Source organism: Artemia sp. Qi Xiang Cuo, chromosome 12, assembly GCF_049724085.1.
Source record: "Artemia sp. Qi Xiang Cuo chromosome 12, ASM4972408v1, whole genome shotgun sequence".
NCBI classification, from domain to species: Eukaryota; Metazoa; Arthropoda; class Branchiopoda; order Anostraca; family Artemiidae; genus Artemia; species Artemia sp. Qi Xiang Cuo.
The window spans coordinates 13,208,987-13,229,079 of record NC_142805.1 but is presented as its reverse complement, the minus strand read 5'-3'; the positions used below and the strand labels follow the sequence as shown (position 1 = coordinate 13,229,079).

Below are 20,093 nucleotides of genomic sequence, written 5' to 3'. Positions count from 1 at the left end.
AGAAACTTGTTCACATTAAAATCTGTGAAATCTAATAGATGGTAAAATTTTTAAAAACCTAGTAAATATAAGCAATAGCTTTTAATTGAGTCATTAAACATCTATCTACAATGGTGTGGTAAACCGCTAATGTTTCAGTAGCTTACTGATGAGCAGACCATTTATGAAACTCACTAAGGGGGCTGAGAAGGGAGTTAACAGGAGGGGTTCTTGTGAACCTCCAGTTAAGGGTTCTGGAACATAACTATTGCATAACTTCAGAGCTTTTCCACTTAAGAAGTGGCATCAAAAATGTTGTTTTCAGTGCTGTATTTTACTTACAAATGGTAAAATTGATATAAAAAAAAAACACGTATATAAGAGCAATAGCTTTCAAATGAGTCATTAAACATTACTCTTATAAGTTCTGCTAGCCCAATAGCCCCAGGTTTTCCACTTGAGACACAACACCAAAAGTACTGTTTTTAGGGCCATTTGGAACTTGCTGAAGGTGGACTTTATATGAAAGACGTAAATATGAGCACTATCTTTTATATGAGCTATAAAAGATCTGTCTACAATGTTCTGGTAGCCTGCTAGTTCCACTGCTTGAGAAATGGCACAAAAAGTAACATTTTAGTGCCACGTGGCACTAGCAGATGGCAGAATTTATAAAAAGCACATAGATATGAGAAATTGCTTTTGAATGAGCTATTAAGCATCTCTCTGTGATGTCCTGGTAGCAGTGTTGCCACTCGACCGGCACCGCTCCGCGGCGCTGGCCTCATCAAAAAGCGGCATTTCTGCGGCATCCTTGAACCAAAATGCGGTAAAAACCGCGACATGCCTGAAATTCTCCGAAAAGCTGTTTTTCGTATTTTTGTGAGAGAATGGGTGAAAAATCTCGCTTTAATATGAATGTTGATTCAGTGTCAAGTGAAGTGTGGTGAAGATCGGTCATGAATTTGAGAGAACACGTGCTGTCTATCCTACTTTTCACTGTTCCACTGTTCCATCCACTGTTTTGACCGGTCTGCACCTTTCCTTTTTGTAACCATTCATTAAAGTCAGATTCTCTTTCCCACTCAGTCTTGTATCTTTGGTCTGCCCTTTTCTTTGTGATCCTTGGTTTTTTATTGGAGGGTCGATTATCTTCCTACTCTTTATCACCGTCCTCATTTTCCTAATCGATATCTATCACTTCTGCCATTATGTTGTAGCACGTTTGGTCTGTAAACAAGAGAAATATTTAGCTAGTATTGATCCTGCTAGTCTTTGATTTACCATAATATAAATATGGGTCTTGATATTATCATAATAATATGTTATAACATAATGCTATGTCAAATTATGGGCCGTGTTAGGAAGGACTATCGTATCAGTTATAACTAGATAAATAAAAAAGAAGTTTTTTTTAAACTGATAATAAGGAGAAAAATTAAAACTCAAGACAAACAGATATTATTCAGTAGATGAAGAGTTGACCCTCCTAAATACCTTGCTCTTTACGCTAAAGTTTGACTGTTTATCCCAATTTTTTAAGAACGGCTACTGAAACACAGTTTAATTAGAACAGGAAGCTCTTTTGTAAGAGCTAACACTCTTAGCGTAAGGAGCAATGCATTGAGGAAGGGGCAAACCTTCACATATGGACTAATCTCTGATTGTTTCGAGTTTTAATGTTTCTCTCCATACTTTCAGTTAAAAAAAAATTAGTTTTTTTTTTTAGATTTCTGATCGTTTTTCAAATAATGCCCGTAAATCAGGTTTGTCTTTCATGAAATATACCCCTCCCTTACGTAAGACCCTTCAGTGGACATTGCATTTAAAATCAAGTGCACCCCCCCCTCCGTCAAATTCTCTCCAGACAGTTCCATCCTTGCTGAAAATCTCCCTCTCCGTAAAATTTCTTGCGGACGATTCAGTCTGAAAAATTCTCCTTGGCATATTTTCATTTGAAAACAAACTTTAATCTCTAATCAGTTTCTCACTTACTTCAAAAATGCCACATTCCGTGGAAATTTTCCCCCTAAAATCAAAACACGCGGAAAATAACCCCTGGATAATTCCCGTGGAACATCTCCACACGCTAAATAGAGTTGGTAAAGAGAATGTAAGACAGTTAAAAATAATTTCGTATAGGAATTTTGTCAAATCCCCCAGTGTAAAATTTCCCCTGGAAATTTACCCCCCCCCCAAATTTCTCCCCAAGAAAGATTATCCCTATTGAAATCAACCCCAAGCAAAACCCCCCTCCCCCCAAAAAAAAGTCTGTATAATTCCCAGTAACGAATACTATTCATAAAAAATAGGCAAATTTCATAGCTTGACCCTCCACGGACTGTGGGTGAGTCTTTTTAACCCCTAAAGACATAGTTATTGGATCTTTTAACTATACTGAACAAAATGGCTATCTCAAAAATTTTATCAGATAACTTTGGGAAAAAAAGGGTGTGCAAGTTGCCCTTCAATCTTTTTTTATCAATATGCATAACAACAAAAAAGAATAACTTTCAGCAAATCAACTAAAACAAGACCTTTGCTGTGGGGGAGTTTTATATCTTAAAAACCTTTGCAAGAGCGTACTCAACATTCTTGTAAGATTTCTTATTGAACAGACAAACAATATAGTAAAGAACGATTTTGGTACAATGTATTTTTTTTTTGTTTTTTTTTGTTTTGTTTTTTTGTTTTGGGTGGGTTCTTTTATTTTTTAGACTAGGGTTCTTTATATCGAAGGAGTTTTTGTAGAAACTTGGAAAAGGGATCATTCGCTTGGAAATTTAAGTGGCTTTTGCTCTTTTTAATAGTTGAAAGTGATTTGAAGGCAACTAACACCCCTTTCACAAATGAATGTGCATTGTCAGTTTAATATACATTTACTGATGTTCAGTAATCAAAATGTTAATATTATTTGATTTATTAAATTTATAAAAGTAAAAACATTTATATTTTTTTCAGTAAAGTGCAAATTTTGTTCTGGCCTTGGAAAGGCATAGGGGTTTTGTGCCCAACTTATGTTAATGTCTGCTCGTTTTGAGTTTGACTCGGTTACTTATTGTAATTTCTGTTCGTTTTGGGTTTCATTTATTTATCGATGCTGATTTGTTGTAGTTTCACGATTGATAGATTATTGGATTTTATTTTTGCTCATTTTTTGTTTAATGGAGTTCTTTACTTTTCTTTGAAAAACTTATTTTGTGGAAAAAGTTTTTTTAATTAATCTTCAAAAACGCGTCGTATATTATACTCAAAAGCGCGTATAAATATATTGTCGTCTAATAATAATATTTATGACCCGCTCTATAGGTTTAAGATAGTGGAGTAATCAAAGGACAGAAATAGAGAGAGTACAAAATAACACAAACAACAAAAAAAACCACGCAATGAAAAATTCTGTTTCTAAATCTGAATAGTAAAATTTTTTTTACCGAAAAGATCTGAAAGACCTAATAAAAATGCTTTTCTTCGTTGCTATGACTTGGACCCAGGCTGACTTGGACACATATATTCAGGCAACGAATTAGACGGATAGGTCAATTACGATCCTAACACACGTTTATATGTCTGACATGTCTGTTGTTTGGAATCGAGCTTAAATCGGATAACTTGTTCTACGTATATATTTTTTTTGAAGTTAACTAGATATTGGGGATTAGGGTAAGAAGATACAAAAAATTTGTTTCTGAGCTTCAATTTTTCACCAGGCAAGTAGCTCCGGACGGCGAAACCGGAAAATTGGCAAAAGGCAGGATCGTTTCGATCGGCATCGTCAAAATAGATATGACTTATAGAGGTAAACACACATGCTGAATCCAAATCTGAACTTGGTTTTCTCAGAGGATTAGCCATTTGGCCTTAATCCGTTTCTATATATTTAAGAGTAAAAATTTTCAAGGATTCTGGCGAAGACTGGATCTAGCGAAGACAAAACCCAATGTTTGGATTAAATATTGAATTTTTGGGATCCCATAGAACCTATGGTCTTGTTTTTAACTTTCACAGAGGCACATTCAGTTATCAGATATTATGCGTCCAGCCACCCAAGTCGGAGAGTAGACACGCTGGACACAGTCAACAAGTGCTAACAAGGAAATTGCTAATTTCGAAAAAAATTATATTTCTTAGCTGTTTCATCATTGTGATTTTGATGATCTCTTCTAGTGAGAATCTGGCTTTCAAAACTTTTGGTAGGAACTACACCTCTTCTTGATACCATATGATGAATTTGAATTTTGAAATGATGAAGTAACGAACTGGCAACTAGTTAAAACACGCATTTTGGTAAACAGAAAACAGATCATAGAAGCCGCCCATCCCCTATGATAGGCCAGTACTTTTTGGCTCAATAAACTCTTTCTGACCTGATTATATACAGGGTCATAACTACTAGGCGGGAGGCAGGGCACCCCCCCCCCACGAATATTGTCGGCCAGTCGTTAAAAAGTAGCCGAGTCAATGCGCAGCGCCGCTATTTTTCGTGAAAACAGTCAATTTTTTACTTGGAAACAGTAGATTTCCCTTAAAATCAGTCGGTTTCTTCTTGAAATTAGTTGTTTTTCTTAAAATCAGCCGAATTTTTGTCAACACCGTCTTTTTTTCTCAATATTAGTAGTTTTTGTCTGCAAAAAGCAGTCAGTAAAAAAGACCAGCCAGTCAATAAATACCTCCCCCCCCCACATTTTGGCTGATGGCGGTTCTTACGACGCTTGGACTACCTAAATATAGTTACTACTTACCCTCAGACAATCCTGTGAAATAATAAAAGTCTGTCTCGCCCTTATTGCTAACTTGAAAACACTTGGGCTGAGCTGACAGAGGTCAATGAAGTCATGAGATGAACTGAAAAACTCGAACGTCAAAGTGTCGTCAAACCCGCAAAAATAACTCAACCCCATTCGAACACACTGGCCTCCAGGGGACATGCTGCCGACGGGTCATTAATTAAGGTCCGTAGTTGACTTCCGGGAAACGAGTCAGCCGTGTCTTTGAAATACAAATTTTATATAAGAAACTTAAAGTTGGACAAATTTTACATTCGGGAACAAATGCGGTATAAAAAGCCATTTCGCGGCATAATCACAGCGTGCGGCATGGTCCAAATTTTATGCGGCATTTCCCTCAGAATCGCGGCGTAATGCCGCGAAATGCGGCATAAGTGGCAACACAGCATGGTAGCCCAGTAGACATGTGGAAAAGAAAGAAAGAAAAAAAAAAAAAACACAAGACAGATTAGTGCTACCAATGCAAAAAAGTGATTTTCCTGGTTGTTCAGGGAGAGGGACTGTAATTTCTAAGAGGGACACTTTTCATTTTGATCTGACTTCATTTTCGAGGGGTTTGAGGCTTTTTTCAAAATCACCATAAATTACTTTTTACAATAAAATTTACTTTTAAGACAAACCGAATTAATAGTTAACACTCCTGAGTCAGTGTCAGATGGCAAATTTTTTTTCACTTGGCATTTTTTTTTTTTCAAATTGTGTTTTTTAACTTTTGGTTACTATGGGCTGTGGTTTGGTCTTTAGTAGATTACAGCTACTGCTGCAACCATGATACCTTACTGGGACATGCTTTGAAAAATCAGCCTAGAAAATGACAAAAAAAACAAACAACAATGGATAGCAATATGCTCAATACAATAAGTGCAATACCAATGCGCCCAGTACTGATACACGCAATATCCATGTGCTCAATACCATATACAGCCCTTCCCCAGGGATTATCGAGGGCAATATCATCATAAAAACCATATATATTGGACCTTTGAACTATATTAAACAAAATGACTATCTCCAAATTTTTATAGGACTAGTTTGGGGGAGGGGTCCTGTAGGGAGGGGGGCTATTTGCCCTCCAATATTTCTGGTCATCTAAAAAGGGCAATAGTAAATTTAATTTCCATTCGAATGAGCTATCATACATCTCTCTATGATGTTCTGGTCATTTGCTAGCCCTGGTGGGAAAAAAAAGAAAAAAAAGGGACACATCAGTACTACCCATGCAAAAAAGTCATCTTCCTTGGTGTTCAAGGTGGGGACTGTAATTATCCTTCTGAGGGTTTTAGACCATGTTGATTCAAATGGTGCACTTTTTATTTCGATCTGATGCTATTTTCAAGGGTTTTCAGGGTCTTGTTTGAAATCACCATAAACTTCTTTTTGCAATAAACTTTTACTTTTAAGATTAACCGAAACAACAGTTACCATTCCTGATTTAGTGTCAAATGGCAATTTTTTCTCAAGAGGCAGTTTTTTTGAAAACTTGTTTTTTCAACTTTCAATTACTATGGGCTGTGGGTCATTCTTTACTAGGTTGCAGCTGCTGCTGCAACCATGATATTGACAAAACTCTGTTCCAAGTTTCTAAAGTTCTTGTTTAATGCAGTGGAATACAAGACCACCAAAAAATGTTCCTTGAGCCAACTTCAAATTTAGATATTGACTTCTATTATAAGATCCATTTCTTTTGAGAATATCTTGTAGTAACCTTGTCAAAATTTTGACAGACAGCATCAGGCCCTGTTGAAAATAGGTGACTTTGTCAAAACTTCACTGAACATGTAAAACAGATGAGAAACAATTGTTGTTGAAATTCAAGGGTCCTCTGACAAAAACATAGTTGTCAAATTTACAGGCAGTTTCTCAAAAATGAGGGATTTTGATGATTATTATTTGTAATAATATTTGACATGAAATAAACATTAAAAATTTTTTTTTTTACCATTGTTTTACTGATTTAATGCTAGATGCTAGATTTTTTTGTTATCTAAGGAACTGCCACTTGGCCCCATACTATGATCATATTTTTAAGCATTTGACTTAGTTGATCACAGCATCTTCATTCATTTTTCACTGAATAAATTTGAAGTAGACCCTCTCTTAGTAAATTTTATATATGTTTTCTTTCAAGTAGATCCCAAGTTGTAAAATAAAAAATATTCTCTCTGAACTTGGAATTTCTCATGGAACCTTGTTAAGACCACTCTTATATGTAGTATTGATTAATGAAATTGGTAAGATTCCCTCAAAGATGTAAATATGTAGATGCCCTTGAAGTATATCTTAGAACTATCAAAAATAACCCCATCGAAATCCCACCCATGTTTTGGACAAAGCTAAGAATTTACATATGTAAGTGAATTCCAGTAAGTTAGATATAATGACAATAAACTTCTTAAAATTCTTGAAATCCTCTCCTGTTTTCTTAGACCATATCCCACCCAAAATACTAATGAAACATGTTAAAGTCCTTGGTGTCACAAACTTCTAATAGTTTTAAGTAGGACATGTATATTTCAAGAATTCTGGACTTTCCAGACAAAGGATAGTCAAAACTAAAATTTTTTAAACTGGATTAAAATGGTAGCTTAACTTTGAAATGGCCAAATGTTGATAACACTTTCTCTGTGAACAACAAAGAAATCTTTGCTGGACCATTAAAGCATAGAGGAAGTGGGCCATTCCAGATAGCGTTTATAGAGAGACCTATATCACACATTATATTATAGAGAACTAGGTCACACAATTACACTACATATTATTATCCAATTTCATCTTTATACTTGAGGTAAGTTTTTCAGTTTTTGCTTCCACTATTTGAATAGTGTTTTATTCATTTACACATTAAAAAATGTTGAAACAAAACAAAGAAATGAAGTAAAAAGAGTAGGTATGTCAAATGCACCGGGATGTGCCCATAACTATTCCCCAAATATATTGATATGTGTTGAATTGGGTTCCGACCATGGGCGTAGGCAGCATATTATCTAGGGGGGAGGGGCAGTCGATTGTGTGATGGAGGGGGAAATGAAGTTATATTGGCATGGGAGTACGTAGCTTCTTGCCTAGAGGGGGGGGGGGTTCAGCCGATTCTCTGATGAGGTGTTGGGGGGATAGTTGAAGTTATACTGGAAGTTCATAAAACCTTACATTGCCAGCAAGTTCTATCATACCTATGAAATCTTTATTATTAAGTAATCACCAAAAATTATGAATCATCAATATGCTTCAGCATTAATCTTCTTGGATTGGAGCTAAATCTTTCCAAGACATTATGGATTACTACATCTTGTTTGACTTTTATTCTGTCACGATGTATACTCATCATTCAGAGACCTGTAAAAAAAAGAAAAAAAAAACATGTAAGTAGAAAAAATGATTTGAATAATATGACGATTCCTCTATAAACAAGAAAGATATAAAAGGTGTTTATAGTATTACTTCCACTATTTGAATATTGTTTTATACGTTTACACATTAGAAAATGTTGAAACAAAACAAAGAAATGAAGTAAAAAGAATGGGCATGTCAAATACACCAGGATCTGCCCACAACTATTCCCCAAATATTTTGATATGTGTTGAATTGGGTTCCAACCATGGGCGTAGGCAGCGTATTGTCTAGGGGGGGGGGGGCGAGGCAGTCGATTGTGTGATGGAGGGGGAAATGAAGTTATGTTGGCGTGGGCGTACGTAGCTTATTGCCGAGGGGAGGGCAGCCGATTCTTTGATGAAGGCTGGGGAGAAGAGCTGAAGTTATACTGGCAGTTAACAAAACCCTACATTGCCAGCAAGTTCTATCATACCTATGAAATCTTTATCAATAAGTAATCACCAAAAACTATGAATCATCCATATTCTTCAGCATTAATCTTCTTGGATTAGAGCAAAATCTTTCCAAGACATTATGGATGATTGCTTCTTGTTTGACTCTTATTCTGTCATGATGTATACTCATCATGTTGAGACCTGTAAAAAAGAAGAAAAAACAACATGTAAGTAGAAAAAATGATTTGATGATATCAATCCATGATGATATATCAGTTGCACTAAACATTTGAATAATATGGCGATTCCTATATGAACAAGGAAGATGTAAAAGGTATTTACAGTAACTAAAATACAATGCTCTAATATCCTGAATATCGGTAGCATTAAAATCACTCACCTTACAGAAAAGCCTTACAGAACACCTCACAGAAAAAGAATGAAATAGTCAAAATTTGTTAAACAAAATCTAGCCAAGGCGTTAAGAGAATAACGGCCACGATTTGGAACAATTTCAGCTTGGCCTACTTTAAGTTTATTATTAACATGTAGCCTACCAGAACGCACCAGAATCGACAACTGATACAGAAGAGCAAATCTCATCTCAAGTCAATGTGATACTGGAACTAGCCTAACTGCAAAGGAACCACAACTCAGATCACTGCTTTGGTTTTTGCTATTAAATACTTTACATGTACACTTTCCAGTGTTAAGCATAAGACTATTTTTTTTTTCAAACAGCTTGGAAACAAATTAGGTTGACTTAATAACTCCTCCTTCTTCTATTGCCATTTTTATGCTCGTTTGTGGTACTTCTTTGGGTCCGTTTTTTGTGTGTGTCTTTCAAGTTTCAAGCTATGTTTTTAATATAGTTTCTTTTACACAATTCTTTTTTTTAATTACTTACTTACTTAGGTCCCGGCCATCCTCGTGGGACGTTTTGGGGCCACTCCTCTTGCTAGCTCATGCGTAAGGGCTCGGTACATTGCTCTATCTGGTGCGATACGTGATAACTGGGCTATCTTTACGTTGTCGAAGTGGAAGTTCTCCATCCATCGTTTTCGTGGTCTGCCTCGTGGGCGAAGGCCATGAAGGGATCCTTCAAGGGCGATTTTCGGAAGGCTGCTCGGCTCCATTCGCTTGACGTGGCCGAACCAGCGCAGTTGTTGCTTCTTAATTTTATTGAGTATGGTTTCAGTGGACTGGAGCTTTTCACGTATGTACACATTTTTGTTTCGGTTACTGCATTTGATTCTAGAAATGCAACAAAGGCATCCCATCTCAAAACCTAGAAGTTTTATTTTGTCTTCGGTTTTCAGAGTCCATGTTTCACATCCATAAATAACTATGGGGATTACTAAACTGTTGAATAGGCGCATTTTGAGTTTGTCGGATAGGTGGTTACTTTTCCAGAGGTTGGCTAGTCTTCCGAAGCTAGAGCTAGCAAGTGCAAGTCGACGTTTCACGTCAGAGCTATGGCAATTATCTGAGGAGAGTAGGCTACCAAGGTACAGGAAGTGATCAACCGTTTCAACCTGTCTCCCGCCTATGGTGATAATGGGCGGGTTATCTAGTTCACGCCTCGTAGTTACCATGACTTTGGTCTTGCTGGCATTGATCTCCATCCCGAACGGCTGTGTGGTATCGTAGAGTTTATCAGCTTGTGCCTGCACTTCTTATGTAGAGTTGGCTAGCTCATCAATATCATTAGCGTAGGCAAGATTATCTATTAACACCCCTCCTATTGTTGCGCCATTTTCCGACTGCATCATCAACAGAACGGCATTTAGAAAGAGGTTGAAGAGATGTGGTGATAAGATGCAACCCTGGAGTACTCCTGACGAAGTTGTAAACTCATCTGATAACCCATCAACGGTTATTACTTGGCCTCGGAACTGGTCATACAGACTCTTGATTATTTGGACTATCTCATAAGGGATACCGTAGTGAAGGAGGATATGCCATAGTCCTCCGCGCCATATCAGGTCAAATGCCTGACGGAAATCAACGAATAATTGGTAGAGCTCTTGGTTAAATTTGATAAATCGTTCCATGAGATGCCGAGCGATAAATATCTAATCGATTGTTGATCTTCCAGGGCGGAAGCTGGCCTGATATTCTCCAATGGCAAAGGTAGTTGTTGCTTGTATGTGACGGGGTAGGATTTTTGTCAGGACACGTGACTGATGGCTCGTGAGGCTGATCGGACGGTAGTTTCCGCACTCTTTCTTTTACCCCTTTTTGTGAATGGGTATAATGGCAGCCTTGCACCACTGACGGGGTACGTGGCTGGTTTCCCACACCGCAGACACAATGGCATGATACAGATCAGTTACATCATCCGATCCGACGTTAATGAGTTCAACGGTGACTCCGTCTGGGCCAGGGGCTTTTCCTTGTTTGAGCGACTTGATTGCTGACTTGGTTTCTGACTTGAGTGGGGGTGGTGGTCTGAGTTCTTGGTCGGGTATGGGGAAGTGGGCTAGTATTTTAGGATCCGCAGCTACTGGGGGATTCAGTTTATCGTTAAAGTATTCTTTCCATCTTTCAAGTTTCATCTTTGAATCGTAGATCTCATTTCTGTCTTTGTCCAGGATCACTGATGTCTGCGGCTCTTTTTCCGGCTTAACTCGCGTACCATTCTGAAAACTGCTCCGCTATTCCCCTTCTTGGACAGTACTTCGCAGTCTTCGCATTTCTTTCGCAGGTGGTTACGTAGTGCCTTTCTGATCTCTCGCTCTACTCTTCTCTTGAGAAGCTTGTAAGTATCCCGACTGTGACGGTCGGATTTATTGCAAAAAAGTCGCTTATCCTCGCATAGCGCAATGATCTCATCTTTGATCCATGGTTGTTCATTTGGAGTTTTTCTTCCAAGGACGTCATTCGCTGTCTCTATGATAGCTGATGTAGCCTGCTCGGTCAGGGAGTCTATCTCATTAGCAGTGGTCAAGGAAGAATGATTTTTCAGGATCTCTCGGAATTTTTCAGATAGAGTGGAAGTGTAGGTCTGCCTTTTTGCGGGATCCGGCAGCAGATCCAGCCGGAATCTTGGGATTTTTGTTGCTTTTTGCAATTTTCTCATTCTTAGCTTGAACCTTGACATCAGGAGAGCGTGGTCAGAGTCAAAGTCTGCTCCAGGTAATGCTACTGTGTCTAGTACGGAAGACTTCCAGCGCTTTAATATCAGCATATAATAAATCATGTTCTCGGTTTTACCGGCTGGGGATCTCCAGGTCATTTAGCATCGCTGGCAGTGTTTGAACCTTTTGTTCGTTATGAATAACTCGTTTTTTCGGCAGAAGTCGAGCAATCGCTCCCCTCTCGCATTGAGTTTTCCGTGACCAAAAGTCCCCATTATATCGGATCGACCGGTATTATCCATACCTACTATAGCGTTAAAGTCCCCCATGACAATCAGTACGTCTTTCTTATGGATTTGGTCAATGACGCTTTGTAGTGTGAAATAGAATTCATCGCATTCTTCCTCACTTCTGGCGGAGTTTGGGGCCTAGACTTGGACGACAGAGATATTCTTGGCAGCTCCCTTTAGTCGTAAGACGGCTATTCTTTCTGAGACTGGGGTGAAGGAGATTAGAGATTTTTTGGCAGTTGATGATACGAAGAATCCTACACCTTGTCGATGAACTCCGTCCTTGCGGCCGGACAACAAGAGGGAGGCTCCAGAGAGTTTTACTCACTCGTTCGGAGGAGGTGAGTCTCAGAAAGCCCAATAAGAACCCAATTGTACCTCTGTAGTTCTCTAAGGGCAAGATCTAGTTTACCCGGTTCGGCAAGTGTTCGGATGTTTAGTGTGCCAAAGTGTAGGGAAATTTTTGTCGGAACGGAACAACCGTGTGGTTTTTCACCCCGGGTGGGGGTCGTCCTAGGCCTAGGATCGTCGGCTGCCCCGGACGCGGTAGCATGTAAAATCGCATTATTATCATTCAAGATTGGTTGTTCGTCGGTTACCCCGGACGTGGTAGCATGTAAAATCGCATTTTCATTCTTTTTTTTAGTTATAAATATATCTGATTTTTTCTCTAGTTCTCAATGATTTCGACTTGTATTAGTCTTTTGATTCACAACACAAATTTATTATGCATTTGGAATGCAGATTCAGCTATTTTCTTAGCTTCTGATACTTGCTTATTAATAAAGTTTTTTTTTATCAATTGAAAAAAAAAAAATTCTTTCCTCAGGAAAATTCTCTCTTAAAGAAGGATCCTATCCAGGTCCCAGTTTAGATTAAAAACTAAAAGAAACTGTTCTTCTGTGATAAGAACTATTTAATTGCAATTACCTGACAATCTATCCTCCATCATTGTACTTCTGAGACAGTTCTTTACCCTCCGGAGTGTGCTAAACAACCTGTCTATATTAGCGGTGGTGGGTGGAATGGATATTAGAATGAGTAGACCTTTCTTAACATCAGGAAAGAACATGCCAATATCTTTGAGCATGTCGACGATATGTAGTGTCATCAGTTGTGGATTGGTCATATTCTTCTTTTTTATAGGTTGTACCACAGATCTAGTTCAGCCTCAACATGATCAAGGTTGTAATATTCAGCGAATATCCTGGCATTTGTTTTAAACTCTTTGATTTCCATATTCATACATTGAAGAGGCATTAACGACGAAAAATAAAAAGCTTGAGCATGCTCTTCTGAAAGACGTAGGCTAAGCAAGGTCAGGAGGGAGTCTTAATAAGGGATTAGCAGAGACCGTTTCCAATAATCTTCTTCAGTGTCTGCCTGATGGTTTGCTCTGTGACACTGTTTCCCTGTTTTTCTAGGGACTGATGAAATAATTGATGAAACATCAGCAGACTGATTAGACTCTTTCAAAATTTCAGCCCCTGTTTCATCAGCATTTTGACGATCATTGGAAATAACATCAATAATTTGTAAAATATGACGAGTTGTCTTTATCATGTCGTTATTTTTTGCCTGTAGAGCATTAGCTAAAGGCTCTAAAATAGCCAAGTACTTTGTGATAATTTTCTCAGTAATTATAAAAACAGATTTTGTTATGGCACTATGCAGCTGGTAAGCCAATTTTCTTGTTGTCTGGTTGCCTTTAATAGACATATTTTCCAATCCATTTACAAGTTCAGTAAAATTTTGTTCAAAACGATGGATAGATTTGTACTTTTCTGTCCATCTTGTTTCACACATTTTTGTTAAGTTTGGTACAAAATGTCTTCTTGTTGTAGATTCTCGGAAAAAATTATGACGTCCTTAATTGTGGAAAAAACATTCTTACTTCGGCTACCTTATTTACATCATTGACTACAAGATTAAGTCTGTGGTTAGCACAGTGAAAAAATAGAGCTTTCTTAAATTTTTTTCTCAGAATAGCCTGAACAGCCCCTTCCTTGCCCGCCATTGTGCTGTATCCATCCAATCCCAGGCAAACACATTTCTCAGGATCCAATCTGTTGTTGTTTAGGAAGGTTTCAATTTGTCTTACTATCGTGGTGGCGTCTTGGGCCTCAAGTAAACTGAATCCTGCCAATTCTTCATTAATGACGTTTGTATTTTAATCATAATATCGAAAACCTATGGACAGTTGTTCTTTACCGGCTGTATATGCTGTCTCGTCTGCTAATACAGAATAAAAAGACGCATTTTTTACTTCTTGAACAATTTCATCTCTTGTTTCATCTCCACGCATGGCAATCAACTCGTTCTGAATCTGGGGTGAAATATATGAAGCATTTTGGCTCTTTACCAAGTGATATTTCAGTTTTGTGTTACCTGATGCTATTCTCAAGTTGAGTAAATCAAAGAATACTCCCTCTCTTGATTCTTTTCCTCTTAGGGGTGAATCATGGGTACCACAGAAAATAATTACAGAAATGATAGATTAAAATATTTTTCTATTTTCCGCGGTTGTGTTTTGGTAAGAATTTTGTAACTGTATGTCTACTGGATCACTTTCTAGGAATGTCTTACAAGCAGCTGTTGTACTTTTGTGATAGTGGGAGTTCATATGGCTTTTACAATGTTCATGCATATCTTTATATTTGAGAAGAGGTCTTCCCATTAAAGAGCCTAAAATTCCTTTGACTTTACAAGGAGGGGGTGGAAATAGGACATAGTATTTACACAAGGGTCCCTTAAGATTTTGTGAATAAGCCAGCCGTGGGTAAAGGTGTAGCCATCCATGGTTGAACTTTCTTTTCAGGTGCTTTGCATCATTTTGGAAATCATAGGATTCATGAGGAACCCATGTGTTGCATATAACATCCCTCTTTTTTTCTGGCGAAGGGACAGCATTACCTCCAACATAATTACCGATATCATTTTTTTCATAAGGGTAATATCTGGTGTCATTGCAGGGATTAGATGTAACATTCAAGTCTATAAAGGTTTTGGATGTTGATGGAAAAATTTCTGGTATTTCAGGTGCTGATGGAGTTAAAGGATAGAGTTTCATTGATTTTGTTGAATTAGAATCACTTTCACTACTACTATCGTGGTCTTTTTTCCTTTAGAAGCCAGAAGTATCTAAAAAAAGAAGATAGACTCATCAAAACAGTCATCTTTAAGTGAATTGAGTACTAGAATATTACCAGGAATTTTATTTTAAAATCGTAGAAAATAAACAGAATTGACTGCATTTATCTGTTTTCTAATAGTCTATATATGAAAGTTAAATAGCATCACTGCAATCTACCAAAAAGATATTAACAGGCAAACAATGATAAATTAGGTTAAGTTAGATTAGATTTGCTAGATGGCTCTTGGGTATTTGTTTTGGGCAAAAAATAATTATCAGCAAACTTCCAAAATGGACATAAAAATCACTGAAAAAAAAATTATCTTTGGGATTAAGCCTTTCAGAGTCAATGCTCCTCTGTTGCCTATAGTAAAGGGCAAAAAGCCCTCAATGTATTATTATTTATTTATTTTACCTGGTCACTTTCTGTAGAAGGCATGATTGTAAGGACTTTGGAGGGGAGATTGCCCTTTTTTGCTACTCACTCCTCTGTCGGCCCCTCTGAGCAGCTACTGTCAGTGACACATCCCCACCAGAAGAAAAAAAACGGGGTGAAAATTTGGTTTGGGGACAACCAATCTTCCCACTTTTTGTCTAGATTCTTGAAAATCTGTCAAGAAATCAAAATTTGCTTTGAATGTCTTACACCAAACACTATAGATATACTACAATCACTTGATGTTGCTTTTTTGCTCTAATGAAGAGAGCTTGGAGGAACATGCTTGAAGATTACAAAATGGATGACCCAAAAGAAACTATAGCAAGAAAGAACCCAGCTTCAGAAGCTAATCATGGAAAGTCTACAATCAAATGGAAAAGACAATCTAAAGAATGACTTTGCAAAGTGCTTATTACACTCCATTTTTGGGACAATTTTTAGCATTGGTATAGCTTTCACAACACAAAACTGACAGTTTGGGACAGTTACCATTCAACACAGAGAGACATGTTACTATATACCAAAAACAATTTTGAGCTAATGCTAGTTTAAAGAAAAATATCACAAGACAGCCTTGAAATTCCATGATTTTTAGTTCAAACTTACCCCTCTCTATGGTTCTTTTTGTTTTACTGTGATGCCTATTTTGAGAAATTTCATCCTCTTGAAAAATCCCTGTAAATTTCATTTTGTAGTAAAGGCAAAAATTGAGCCTCTTAAGAAGGAGATATGCTCGAACAAAGAGATAAAAATTTCTTAATAGCTTTTAGGCTTAATTCCATGGTTTTGTTTGTGTTTATGACAATCATTGCCAGCCTGTCTTTAAGATTTATGTAGCCCTAGACTATACAAAAAAATGGATGAAATTTTTGTTATAGCCTATATTATACATCAAGGTTAGGTTATTAATGAAAAATGATCAAAAATATGGATGAAAATAGGAAAAAAAATTGAGAAAATGAACCAGTGATACTTGCTGCGTATTATAAAGTAAAAATTTCATGATTTTTTGGATAGTTTCTTTATATAGCCTAGGGATATGTGGGGTAAATATTGAATGATTCGCATAAATGTCCAACATATAAAGTGCTTGATGCTTTGTTTATGTTCTTTCAGAATATAGTAATTCTTTTTGCCAGTAATTCAATTTTAAACCCTTTTAGAACCTCAAAGATAATGTCTTTTTTTATTTATTTATTTTTTTTTTTTTTTTGATTTATTGGCAGATTTTCAAGAATCTAGACAAAAAGTGGGAAGATAGGTTGTCACCAAACAAAATTTTCACCCCGCTTTTTTGCTTCTGGTGATGATATGTCACTGACAGTAACTGCTTAGAGGGGCCGACAGGAGTGAGTAGCAAAAAAGGGCAGTCTCCCCTCCAATGTCCTTACAACCATCCCTTCTACAGAAAGTGACCAGGTAAAATAAATAAATGATAATACATTGAGGGCTTCTTGCCCTTTACTACAGGCAACAGTGGAGCATTGCCTCTGATAAGCTTAATCCCAAAGATTAATGGATTTTTTTTTCATTTTATTCCTAGAGGAAATTATTTTATCTTATGTTTTCTATTTTTCTCTTATATCTAGCTTGCTAATCCATTGTCTCTCCTAATGATTTTCAATTGACTTCTACCCAAAGCAAAATAAAAGTAGGTCTTAAGGAATTAAGAAATGGTCCAAATTTTAACAGTAATAAACACTAAGCTGAACAGATGAGCTTGATTTGCACCTTCCTATGTTCAACAGATTCAGAAGGGTTTCCTAAAGGGCTTAATAACAGAACAAACTTCAATTTAATGCAAAGTTTAACAATTGGCCAGTATGTAGTAACAGTTCTGACCTCTCTTGTGCATGGGCCAAATCTTGATTAGCAGTCTCCACCTTGTCACCCAAAAATTTTCATGCCAAAGTTTAACAACATTGTCTTTTACTAACAAAATTTGAATATAAAATATCATAAAAAAAACATTAATTAAATTTGGTCCACTTACTTTGGATTTCAAGGAATGGAGATAAATATAAGGGGAAAATGGAAATTGCAGATTGATTTCTTATATTTTCTGCCAACTGTGCCCTCTACATATGTTTTAATAAAAACAAAGTTTCAAAAATTACAAGATAATTATAACCATAAAATTATTTATTGGAAATATTGTGCCCCTGAATTTTCTGCTCTTGGGACAAGTGCCCCCTCTGTCCCCCTTAAAACTAAATCTGCCACCCAATGTTTGAAATATTTGTATTCTTCCTTTAGTCATGAGGAAAGGCCTGCCTCCCTTCCCTACTGGCAGCTATTTACGCACACCAGTTGAAAGTTGTCACATTTAGGGGACTTAAACTCGCTTGCTTGTAAGGAGCCAACATTTTGGCAAAATATTTTAAATACAACCAACTGCCTTACAAAACTACATTAGTCCAAATAGTAAATACTACTCACTAGTATGATAGCTGTTCGAAAATTGTTCTTTCCCTTTTAACTTTTTCTTTTGAAAGCTGTAAAATTTTTCAAGGAACTTCAAATAAACAATAGATTGTCCTTGGGTTGCAAAAAAATCTAATCCATTTACTATGCCTTACCTTAGACCTTACTTCCTCCAGAGGCACACAGGGTGTGCGTCAGAGAGTAGCCTTCAACCTTAATAGGCCAATGAGTAGATGTCCTCTCATTGTTGGATGAGACCGTTCACAATAAGACTATTTCAATTGTAGTTGGCCACTATGATAATGGGTTTGGCAATAAATTGGTCTTGAATTTAAGAATTTCTATGCTTATTTTGCTTTTATGTTCCAATTAGTTTCTAGGCTTTGTGCTCCTTTATCTACTTTTGAAGGTATGAAACCATATAATTATTTACCGTATAATTAAGGCATATAGTATTAATAATATTTCCTTAATTTTTTAGATTCTAGAGATTTCTAGTCACCTGGAACATTCAAGAGAGACTGAATGTTAATGTGACTCAATTGGTAAAGAATGGAAACACCTATGATGTCTGACATCACTGCTGTTAAGCAAGGTAATGTGTTAAGCAAGCAATTTAAGATTATTTGCTGCTCATTTCTGCTACTTTTGTGCAAAAATGAGGAGACTTGTAACTATGGAGACTTGTAATGAGGAGACTATGTCTAACACCTCATCTTATATCAAATCTTCCCTATCTCTTCGTTATCAAGCTTGTGTTGATCAGAAGTCACGCCTTCCCCAAGCTTCCCTGCTCTAATTCTGCAGCATCAAAGTTTTTCAGATACTAATTATACTTTTAATTATCTACATACATTCTGTACTTATCTTATAAAACTACTAGTTTTTCAAACACAATAGACAACAGTAACAATCACCTGCCTCCGGCTCTTTGTGCATGGTTTCCTTAATAATAGACTGAATATCTTAGGATTCATCAACATTTTAGCTTTCTTTGGGGTGAAATTCATGCTTTGTGTCTGAAAACGCTATTTGGTTTTGGCTCTGTCTCTTTTTTTACTTAAAAAGGGCACTAAAAAGCATCATATCCATTCAAATCAGCCATCTTTCAATATTTAAAACCCCTTGAAAACCCGATCATCCCTCAAAAAAAAAACAGCTTATATATCTATGCTGCCAATGAAAAAACATGATTTATCTTGTTATTAAGTTGAGGCCCCCAAGTGACCAGTCTAGGTTTTTTTTTTTGGGGGGGGGGAATATTTCCAATAGTGTGCCTGTATTGCAATTTGACGATTTTCAGATTGTTTCGTTTTCAGATTCTTTTGTTAATGTTTTAAAAAATTATTTCAATAATTCGTAAATTACCGTTCCATTTAACTGGAATAATAGGCAAGATTTTGGAAATAGAATGCAAAGAAAACTGTCTCAATTTCACTGAACAATTTTGTTGAAAAGGCACTAAAAAGTCTTTGGATACTATTTGGTGAGGCTTGCTCTTTACTTGGTTATAGCTTTAGGTTCAACCAGGAAATTTAAAAGTGTTTTCATATAAGACGTTTGTCAGATAAACTGTTCAAGGTGTCTGTTGAAGGAACCCAGCTATAAATTAAACGTAAAAACTTTGCTAAGAGTAAAGGCTTATAATTTGCCACAACTATTTCTATTTGATGTCAATTCTCTGACATTTGGGTTGAATCCCATACATGATAAAACATTGTTGGCAAAAAATTTAACATATAAAACGTAAAATAAGAAATGTACAACTAAATAGTTATTCGAATGCAAATATAAGTGTAAAATATATACATAAATATAGGTAGTAAATATAAATGTAAAATATATATGAACATAGGTAGTAAATATAAATGCAAGTGTAAAGTTATAAGCGTAATATATATATGTGTATATATATATATATATATATATATATATATATATATATATATATATATATATATATATATATATATATATATATATATATATATATATATATAGGTATATATAGGTATATATATATATATATATATATATATATATATATATATATATATATATATATATATATATATATATATATAGCTTAGGGCGCGTACCCCTTTCCCGGAATCGCGTGACTTATCTGTAACTTTCCATAGAATTCTCTTATTTATTGTGTTTATTCGAAGCCCCTCCCCCTAAAGGTGGTTTTCTATAT

The 20,093-nt window shown here is 36.3% G+C and overlaps 2 protein-coding genes across 3 annotated transcripts in view; one reads left to right on the top strand and one right to left on the bottom strand.

The window, feature by feature from the left end:
- The window catches only part of LOC148945802 (uncharacterized), a 36,308-nt gene that overhangs the window by 5,122 nt on the left and 11,093 nt on the right, over positions 1-20,093 (top strand). The window contains exons 1-2 of one of the 2 annotated variants that reach the window (XM_089098465.1): positions 7,432-7,548; positions 18,375-18,488. In XM_089098465.1, the coding sequence (XP_088954591.1) occupies positions 18,446-18,488 (43 nt within the window). In that variant the 5' untranslated portion in view covers positions 7,432-7,548; positions 18,375-18,445. Of the gene's footprint in view, positions 1-7,431; positions 7,549-18,374; positions 18,489-20,093 lie in introns of those variants that run through there. The other variant, XM_089098464.1, reaches the window with a different exon arrangement.
- LOC148945803 (uncharacterized) lies at positions 7,963-18,437 on the bottom strand. The gene is made up of 4 exons (XM_089098466.1): positions 18,049-18,437; positions 12,828-15,038; positions 8,595-8,728; positions 7,963-8,096 (listed from the first exon to the last, which is right to left on the bottom strand). The coding sequence occupies exons 2-3, from the start codon at positions 13,024-13,026 to the stop codon at positions 8,601-8,603; spliced, it is 327 nt and encodes a 108-aa protein (XP_088954592.1). The 5' UTR covers positions 13,027-15,038; positions 18,049-18,437; the 3' UTR covers positions 7,963-8,096; positions 8,595-8,600.